Genomic DNA, 10,710 nt, shown 5'->3' on the forward strand with positions numbered 1-10,710 from the left:
CCAATTATGACCCGACTTAAAGATATTTGATTGGTTCATCTAAAGGAAAAATTCGTCCAAATCCAATTTTAAGGATTCTATGGATTGTTGGTGAGTCAAACCCATTTATTTGAGTGTAAGTCTCAATACTTAATGTAAATCACTTGACTTTGTTTAGATCATGGGCTTTATCTGTGAAAACTCAAATCATAACCATATGAGACTCATTATAAATAAGAACTCTATTGGATGTGTGAGTCCATTTTTTATGTAGGGACTTTCAATTGATTTGTAAAAATTTATGAAGACTTCCTCAAAATTTCGATGCATACAGAGTCCAATCTTAAAACAAACATGTATGATAATACATCGGATTAAGTCTAATTACTATTGCATCATTTCAAAACTCCTCATGATTTGATCTGAACTTGATATACTCATGTCCATAAAATCAAAGTGGACAAAAAGTTTGCTATGTTGATCATTTTACGATAATGTATAATAGTATAATAGATTGTCCAATATGATTTTCTTGTACTTCCATTGATCCAAGTAAAAGTTAAATTCAGACGTACCTCACATCTGATTCATGATTTAATCTGATCCAAGAATTAAATATTCAAATCAAGTTTTGGGGTTCCAAAAAAGTTTTGATCTGATTATATATATATATATATATATATATTAATTATAAGACTTTTAGTGTAAATATTCCATAGGTTTAAGGCAACCAAAAAAAAATGACCACTTTTATATTTTTAATACTCAAAATAGGACTATTTGCTACAGTAACTTATGTTTTTTTTTATAGAAATGCCCTCACTTGCAATTTTTTTAATAAACTCTTGAAAAATAATCTTCTAAATTGTAACTTCCTCCCTCCCAACATTTTACAGCAAAGAGAGAGAGAGAGAGAGAGAGAGAGAGATTCATTCTCTCTATCAAAACCTATCAAAAAGTCATTGGAGGCTTTAGATTTGAGGAGCAATAGTGAACCTGGTAGATCTACGAAGATTTCTACCAAAGGTATCAATCTCTCCTTTATTTCTTTCATTTTTTTTTTAAATCGTTTATATATTCTTATAATCTTTATATATTTTTCTTCCACAATTATATAAATAAAAAAATGGTAGCAAAAAATAAAAAAACTAAAAAAAATATATATTGATTTCACAAAATTTTTATGATTTTGTTCATAAGGTTCACCTAATGTCGAACCTCGACGTGGGAATATCTGATATCATTGAGGCTCAACGGTACCTTCTGTCAAACCTCGATGAAATTGTCTAATAGAAGTTTCTGTAAGTGAAAAATATTCACAACGTCGAACCTTGACAATAGGTATCGTTGAGCCTCGATGCTATAATACATTTCAACATCAATGTTTGACATAGGGTAAATTTTATGAACAAAACCATAAAAATTTTGTAAATCTTTTCTTTGTTTTCTTGTGCTACCATTTTTCATTTATATAACTATGGATGAGAAATGTATTGAGCTTATAAGAATATATAAATAACTTTATAAAAAATTAAAGAAATAGAAAAGAGATTGATAATCTTTGGTGGAAATCTTCAATAGATCGTGGATCCACTACAGTAAAATAGGGCTATAGCGACGGTCGAGACCGTCGCTATAGGTACAAAATACCGTCGCAAAAGCATCTCACGACAGCCAGGGAGGCCGTCGGTTGTTGTCGCTGAATAGTCCATCGCTGAATGTATATGAGTTATAGCGACAGCCGCGCTGGCCGTCGCTATAGAGTATTATTTAAAAAAAAAAAATTTGTTATTTAGCTACGGTTTTGGCCGTCCCTATAAAAGCTTTTGAAAAAAAAAAAAAAAAATTTAATTTTACACCAGCCCCCTCATGTATTGTTGAATATTGAAAATACCCTATGTTTTGAAATTAATGACCTTGACCCCTATTACCAGTATGAAAAGACCCAAATGCCCCTCCTATCTTCAACTTTAAAAAATCTATTTGCCAATCCAAATTCTAATCTACAATTTGAAACTCCTGCAATAAGCAATCCAGATGCATACAAGACAACCTCCACTTGCCTGATTCCATTGTGGATTAATTCGGTAGCGTGCCTCCCTCAAATCTACAATACTTCGCCTTACTTGTCGTGATAACAACACTATTTTGTGGCAATGTTTCCCAAATACATATATACTTGTCTGATTCCATTGTGGATTAATTCCAACACTTGGTAACTGCAACCACGAAAAATCAAAAAAATAAAAGATCATAAGTAGAATTAAAAAAAATCAAAACTTTAAAAGCACAATTGAAGATGAATCTATTGTGCATGAATCGGATCAAGATTTATCCCTACAGATCTGAACAAATCCAATTTCTGAGGTAGCTTTATTGCAACAAAATCGTTGCAAATATCTTATAGATGAAAAATGATAATCTAGGACTAGTTTAGAAACAAATTGCAGTCTAGAATCATACAAATGAAGATGAAATTGAACTATAAAAACCAATCCAAAGACATGATTTTTAGCACTAATTCAACTAAATATAAAGAACAAACATGAAATCCATAACTTTTAGAAAGAACAGATGAAATAGAACTCACCATCCACTACGTCATAATGCACGAAAAACGACTGTCCATGAATACCTACGTCGTCCATGAATCCCTCACTATCATTCCTACTCTCTCTATCCATGAATACCACGTCGTCCATGAATCTACACATATGCACATACATGTGTGTGTGACAATTTAAAAAAAATTCATGTATTTATTGTATTTTTTTAAGTACCTTTCCCTTAAGTAGCCAGCATTAGTGAAGTAAATAGGAGCATCAATGTGAAGTATGAGAACTCCAGGAACGGTATCGGCCGCTGGATACTGATCTACTTTCTGTAGATCATGGAGTTAGGGATGTTGCCTATGACACAGGTTCTTGGCCTTGCAGTAGCAAGTGTATTTAGAGCAGCTTTCCTAATTTCACCATCTCGTTCCAATGTCAAACCAGCAACAAGTTGCAAGGACTTCAAATAATTATAGTACCCGTCGACATTTAGAAGACCAATCTGTACCACATACACATAAAGTTAGAACACCAAGTCAGGTTCATGAAGTCATAAAATTCCCTCAAAACAGAGGTATCAATCAAGATAATAAAAAGGCACGGTAAAACTTTCATTTTGATAGGTGGTTGGTTAAGTGTAAGATGAGGTTTTGATCCCAGGTCTGGAATTGCTGCACACAGTTTCAGATCAATATGACCCATACCTGTAGCTGGAAAGCTAGCTCTAGCCCTTTCTCCTGCGAGGACTCCCCTTGTTGAATCCAATTCCTATTTTACATATATTCAATAGAACCGGTTCAATACGAATCAAAACTAAAACAATATGAGCTACTAATTCAAACCTAGTTACAAGAAGGGCAGATAAGAATGTGAACAGTGGCACACCTTTTGAGTATCATCCATAACTGCCTTGAGGAAAGCCACATCATGTTCAAGTCGTACATTGTCAGAGTGAACGATATTTGATAGGCTGTTGGCCTCTTCTTGTGCAAGCTCTACACTTGCCATCTTCTCTTTCAGCAACTCCATTTCCTTCACTGGTCATACTTCCAGCAATATCAGTATGAATTCATCTAGTGATTTCGTTCTCTGCTCCATTGCTTGAAAATATCAAAATTGGTTTTACTAGCAGAGACGATATAACCCATGTCATTATACATTGGTATATCCCGAGGTAATTCAACAATGGTTTCACACATGCTCAATATATATATTTTTTGTTAAATTTTCTAAACAATCACTGATTCAACTTATGACAGCAGAAATACTCAGCCCGCACATAGTTTTAGAATCAGGTCAAGTAAGGTGTGTCCTGTTCCTATAGAATAGGAACAGTGTCTATGTGGCACATCTTGGTTGGAGTTTAAAGCACATCGGCTCCTAACCAAACCATTTTCTACTTTGCACGCAGCCTTATGTGTTTTATCTCCAACCAAGAGGTGCCAAGTAGACACTGTATGTGGCTAATAGCCTACTATAGGAACGGGACACCGCTCTGGATCACGACTCGTAATTTTCATAAAATTATTGAAATTCGACGGATTAGAATCAAGTTTTATAATAAGAACGTTAAGGCGAGATGGTTTATCAGATATCTATAAAAAGCTCTATTGAATCAAAATTCAAGAACATTTTGTAGTTTAAAACAGACCTCAATAGGTACAAGAGCTGTTCGAATGACCCTGCATATAAGAGATTAACCAGAACCAGAAATTAACAAAAAAAAAAAAAAGCATTTTAATAAGAGCCAGAAGTTCATAGGTTGGTTTCATTATTAAATTTATATGAAAAATACAACCATCATGATATTTCTTAGTTACCCAAGAACATGGCAGCCACCATCATAAACTGTCTGAGATATCAAACCCATCAATCCATAAACCAAATCAATTCTCCTTTTCACCTGTAATAATCAATACTCATTAAACTTAAAAGAAAAACCCATAAAAGATTTCACAAAAGCAATCAAAAGAAATACACAAAAACTACCAATTAATTAACTAATATATGACTTACAACCCAAAATATGAAAAACGAAGAGGAACACAATTCAAAACAGCAAATACCCATTAATCAGAACCCTTAAAATCATTTAAAATAACTTTTCAGGGATGGCCTAGAATCATCTGCTGCCCATTCTGCAATTTAGATGGATATAAGTGTGGTCACTTTCAGAATTTAAGGGACATTTCAACCTTAACTCGACACACATTTCAGTTGTTGGAAACACCAGCCTCAACAAACGTGCTGCACAGACAAGTCATCCAATAAATTCCTTTTTTATGGGTAAAGTATGTCATATATAATGAGATGTTTCGATAATAAGGTCTCAGCATATCAGTGACGTGTGGTGCATACTAGGTGAGTGTCTCCAACCAACGCTAAATTTCATAAAATGGAATGGGTTTCTAAGTTAATGACAAGCACAACCCCTGGTAAAGAACATCAAATAGGTAGGGTCATCGTCATCTATGCCTTTTCTTTGATTCTGAAATCATTTTGTTATATTGTTTGTCTTCTTTTGGATTAGTGTTTGATCTTGCCTAACCAAATACATGTATGTATCTATATATATATATAAAGAGTTCCTTGAGTAGGTGAAAGAATTTAAAGACTGCTTTGGAAATAAATAGGGTATGGACTTGAATCAAGAAGTGAAATGGAAGCTATGATCCTTGAATTTGCAATAGTAAATGATCTTTCAATAGCAATTTTGTTTTCGAAAAGAGAAATAAAAATTGGAGGAATAGAATTACCAAAGGAGGGAGGCATTTAATGAGATAGATATATGAGAATTCATCAAAAAGAAAGAAAGAAAAAATTCTCCTTGCTATGTAATGAGAGACACACTATCAATGTCGCAAATTGAGATACAAAATGTCAAATACACAGCCCACAAACCAATTCACCAACATGTCCGTAAAGATTATTTCATATTTTGAAACATATCATCATCGATGCCGTTAACTATGCCTTATCCAACTAATGTCATTCGACTCTCCCGGAGAAATCTTCATTCATGGCATGTGTCTTCATATATTTTCTAGAATACTTAGTTCAGGTCATGTGTATAATATAGAAAGAATATACTTATATAAGCTAATATACATTAAAATCATGTACACAATACGCAAAAATAGGTAAAAGAAAATATTTGAATAAATAGAGCTCCAAACACGCGCAAGCAAACAGAGAAACAGATTTATAAGCATTTTTTTTAGCATGGGAACACTCCAAACTGTTACATAAAACACGAAGACGGGCAGAAGAACTCAAAGGATGCATCATGACTACCCATGCCCTTTGAAAAATATTCCTTATAAACAAGGAAACAATTTACACACTTTACACGCATTTTTTCACGAAATAGAAGTTCACAAAATCAACCATAAAAAAAAATTTGATCTCAAAGTTCACAAAATCTAGAGTGTTTTGGGGCATCAATCATGCATCCATTGAAATTGATGCAGCTTCCCATTCAATAGAAAATTTTATAATCAGATTAGGCACTTAAGAAGTGAATTGAGTTTACTAAAGGATATCAAACTTGCAAGAATAAGTTGTATTCCAATATTCCTAGGTTTACAATAACAGCTGTTGCTTCTGTCCAATTGAGAAGGACAGCATATGTTTATGGAAGGCACATTATTTTTGCACCTAAATTACGTTCAAGTATCAGTAAGTGAAAGTAGATATGGACACTTGATTTAATAGGAGCCATGACTTCAAGTAGAATTGAATGAAGGGACCCAAAATTTTGGGGGATGATGGTGGTGATGATTTAAGCATGTGTTGCTTCACAAATCTCCAAGCCCATTTGACAGGCATGGCCTGGTTGGGGTAATGGAATTTTGCATCCCAACCAAAGAAGAGTTGATTGGAAAATTGGTACTCACCAAATTAAATACATGCAAGATCCATCCAGCCGTCTATAATTCCCAAGTTTGACCTCAGCCATTACTTCACCCACACCACCGAACACTGAAAAATCACGAGCTTTAACGACACGAACATACAAATACTACATTTGTTCAACCAAATCATAAGTCGAACTGGTTTTATCTTTGTTCATCGGTCCACCGCCAAGGTGAGGATTAGTTTCTTTAAGTAAAAACTCATTAGAACCACCAAACCCATTAAACCCAGCACCATTAACACCAGAAACAGAAACAGAAACAGAACCAGAACCAGTCAAGGATCATATCTATGAATTGTTATAAAAGGAATTTCATAGAGATTCGTTAGAGATGATTAATCTAGCGAATCTCTATTTATAACTTTCACCAGCGAGTTAGGGCATATCTACGAATTCAAAGATATTAAAATGGCAAAGTTTAGGTAAAATGGAGGAAGCAACAAATGAATCAAATAAACTGCATATTACATTCAAGGATCCAACCAACCTACCAGTGGAATCCAGAAGCAAAGCCCTAATGTTATCTGTATGTCCTCTTAGCTTCATAGTTTTTGAACAAGTTCTTGGATCCCAAACACGAACAACCTACAGAGTGATTTTCGAAACCATTAACAACTCTTCTAACCAAAAGCTATAGTCGAGCAAAGCCAACCTGAATATAAAAACAATTATAGTTTGACTAATACATATAATAATACACAAATATAGAAAGGTTGGACATAGGAAACTAAACGTAAGCATCACATTATACCTTCTCAGTTCCACCAGAAACAAGTAAAGCGTTACTATCATTCATTGCCAACACATATACTGATTCTTTATGACCTTTGGCAGCAATGGTGCTACATCCGTGTGGCCGTGGTGTGTGCGGAGAAATACTGCTGCTTGAACTAATAGAGTGTAGACCTGTATTGGGCAACCCAGAGTTGCTAGAACTAATTGTACCATTTGAGCTATCACCCTCCATCACATCAGCTAGCTTTGAAACTGGAACAAGAGCAATGAAGTGTACGTTTTACAAGTATACATAGCATACTAACCTGGATCTTTAGCAATGAAATGCAATACTAGATTAATAAAATTGCCCAAGTTATAGAGCAACTTGCTGTTATGTTTTGCTTGCAAGTCTACCAATGTAAATAATGTGTCTGATACCTAAGTTGCACAAAAAAAAAAAAAAAAAAATTACAAATCGAACTCCATCTAAAGAGTGTCTTCAAATAAAAACCCAACTGTATGCAATTCATATGTTACAAATTTACAAATACACTTGTATGCACCACACAATATCTACACCTCAGAACAATCATAGACATTTGTGCATAAATGAGGTTTGATAATTAATAACTAAGGGAAAAAAAAGAATCAACCAAGCATTGGAAAAGGTCATAGACTATAGAGGGTCCGCAGTGAAAAATTCTCTGTTCCCACAAGAAGCATGCTCTATAAATAAATTTCATTTGAATCCATTAAAATTAAAATGAGAAAAAAAAAAAAAAAAGATTTGAAACCAAAAACTGATTATGATTATGATGCAAAGAACTGGATTGAAGTAGTTTTTCTGAAACATTCATCATCATCTAAAATGATTATGATGCAATTCCAACAAAGCAAAAACAAAAAACAAAAAACAAACAGAAGGAGTGAGATGAAAAGATATTTGTAACTTACAAGTTGTTGCCTAGTAAACTTCCAAACAAGTTTCTGAAGAAAATTGTGCAGAAAAAAGTTGTGTTAAAATAAGATAGTTAACCAAATGAAGCTAGAAACTAGAAAGAAGCCAAAATGTAACAAATGAGCATGATAAGGCATATTTACATATCATACAAGTGATTTGGTTAGGGCATTTTCAATTAAACACACGATACAAACTTAATGCTCCCAAACCAACCAAATATAAAATCGCACAAGGAAACACACAATCTACACCATACTATAGAATTTAAGAGGTGCAGATGCTGGAAACCGAGTGAAAAAAATGTTAGCTTCCCTTCACAGTACTAATATGGACATAAATCAGTCCTTATATATGAGATTTCTATAGTTAGTTTGCCTAAAATAAATGAGATTGAGCCTTCACTACTAAACTGCAAGGGTAAGATGAAAATTAAGTATTATGGAAGAGGAACTCACATTCCTTCTCCTTTCTTCAACATCCAATCAAGAACAGGTCCAGTCAACAAATTGCTAGTCAGGTACGTAAGCCATCTCATTAGTTCTGTTTGATTGCCAACTTTTTGTTACATACTAGCATACTAATCAGATCACTTACATGAAATCTATCTTTGACAGACTATCAAAGCTACTTGGAATTTGTCCTGCTAGCTTGTTAAAGCTGAGATCTTCGTGGAAAACATATCATCACAAAACATTTACGGAAAAGTTTGCAGCCCACAAGAACATGTTCAACAACAATGTTTGGTAGTACTCTATATAAGCATTCAACTCACAGGCTAGTCATGTTTAACAAGTTACTTAGTGGTGGTAAAGCATTTCTTGTGCCATTTATGTCACTAATCCTCCTACATAAAGAAATTCAACCAAGCATTAACTACTACAATGAATTGCTTAGTCAAAGATCACCAAAAAACATTTACAAAATAATTAAGAGAACATGATATACGGAAGGATTACTCACAGCCTATATAATTTGGTCAAAAGAGAAATGTAGATGGGATAATTTAGTTTACAAATGTTATAAGTTCTAGTACTACCTCTAGCTTACCTCCCAAGCCCAAGGATTATCCATTTCAACCATGGAATTGAATTTTTAAATATTTCTATAAAACATATAAGAAAAATATTTTTCATTAGAGCTCGATTAGGGTGTAAGATATGCTATATGAAATCTTAATTGACTGTAAATTTACATTGATTTACTGTTGTAAGCTAAACTCCAATCCATAACATATCTAGGGCTCAAGCTTGATAATCCATCAAAAATAAATTGAGAAAAAGAAATGAACAGCTTGAATTGGAAAAAATTACAGATTCTAGGGTTTCAAATCAAACAAAAACCACAAATTAAATTACTTGAATCAATAAAAAACTAAAGAACTAGGGTTTATCATGATGGGATTGAAGAAAACTAATGTTTCTTCTTAAGGACTTACAAATTTGAAATTCTTTTATAGATCTTCTATCATTATCTTCCATTTGACTTCAATCGTTCTCGAAATCAACCAAAGAGAATGAAATCCCTCTACCGCCCCTTTTTCTTCTTCTTCTGGTGAAACAAAGATCAGAAGCCAGCTTTCAAATCAAATGTGAGAGACAAATAGGGTTTTGTGAGAATAGGAGAAGCACAACTTTGAAATCGACTATGGTGAGTAACTGAGGATGGGAGACATTGTTTTAAAATTGAAGATTTGAAGAAATCGAAGATCAGAGATTGATTTACAGTCGGATATTTAGGGAAATCAGAGATGAGAGATCAATTTACAATCGAAGGTTAAGAGAAATAGATGACGAGAGATCAATTTTCAATTGAAGATTTAAACAAATCGAAGGAGAGAGATCGATTTACAATATAAAAAAATTTAGAGAAATCAAAGGTTTCTTAGAGGAGTACGAGTTTTGATTTCGTAAAAAATTGATATTAGAGAAAAAGACGATTTACAGAGTAAGTAACCACGATCAAAGAGTGAGAGCCGGGAGAGAGTGAGAGCCGAGGGAGAGAGAGGAAGAGCCCTTCTTCCTTACTTCCATATATAAAAAGTCACATTTTTCTGTTACTACAGATGGGTATAACGAGGGTTTAAATGTGACCGTCGCTGCAAGTCGTTGCGATAGAACTAATTTCCTGTAGTGATCGAACACAAGAGTGCGTAAATCTACAAAGTTCATTATTGTTCCTCAAATCTATAGCATCGTTGATGTATTTCAATTACATTTTGGTTGGTTTTGGTAGAGAAAATGAATCTCTTTGTATTTTGGTGGTATTAAATGTTGGGAGGAAGGAAGTTACAACTTAGAAAATTATTTTTCAAGGGTTTATTAGAGAAATTATTGGTGAGGGCATTTCTATCCAAAAACATGAGTTGTTATAGCAAATAGTCCTATTTTGAATATTAAAAAAAAAAGATGACCATTTTCTATATTGTCTTATGGAATTTTTATGCTAAAAGTCTTCAATTATATGTTTACATTTGTTGTGCACTTTTTCCTTTATTAGATAAGATTTAAATTGATTTGAAACCTGTAATCCATAATAAATAAATTGAAAAAATTACTTGGAGGACCCTGATGGAGGGATTTATTTCT

At 33.5% G+C, this 10,710-nt stretch overlaps 1 protein-coding gene across 12 annotated transcripts; it reads right to left on the bottom strand.

Moving 5' to 3' along the window:
- Positions 1–1,801: 1,801 nt before the first annotated feature.
- On the bottom strand, positions 1,802–10,251 carry LOC147391543 (uncharacterized). 12 transcript variants are annotated; one of them, XR_015182863.1, is made up of 9 exons: positions 9,561–10,251; positions 8,720–8,969; positions 8,581–8,634; positions 7,199–7,434; positions 6,939–7,032; positions 3,417–3,568; positions 2,760–3,033; positions 2,570–2,685; positions 1,802–2,198 (listed from the first exon to the last, which is right to left on the bottom strand). XR_015182863.1 is itself a non-coding variant. In XM_086458632.1 (6 exons), the coding sequence occupies exons 1-6, from the start codon at positions 9,601–9,603 to the stop codon at positions 3,002–3,004; spliced, it is 621 nt and encodes a 206-aa protein (XP_086314758.1). In that variant the 5' UTR covers positions 9,604–10,251; the 3' UTR covers positions 2,856–3,001. The 12 variants fall into 12 exon arrangements, 4 of the variants coding, with proteins under 4 accessions (XP_086314757.1, XP_086314758.1, XP_086314760.1 ...); XR_015182861.1 differs by having other exon boundaries at positions 1,803–2,198; positions 7,199–7,602; XR_015182866.1 differs by lacking the exon at positions 8,720–8,969 and having other exon boundaries at positions 8,581–8,665.
- Between the last annotated feature and the right edge of the window lie 459 nt (positions 10,252–10,710).

This window comes from Akebia trifoliata, chromosome 11 (genome assembly GCF_017979445.1).
Source record: "Akebia trifoliata isolate Shusen 1 chromosome 11, ASM1797944v1, whole genome shotgun sequence".
Lineage (NCBI taxonomy): Eukaryota > Viridiplantae > Streptophyta > Magnoliopsida > Ranunculales > Lardizabalaceae > Akebia > Akebia trifoliata.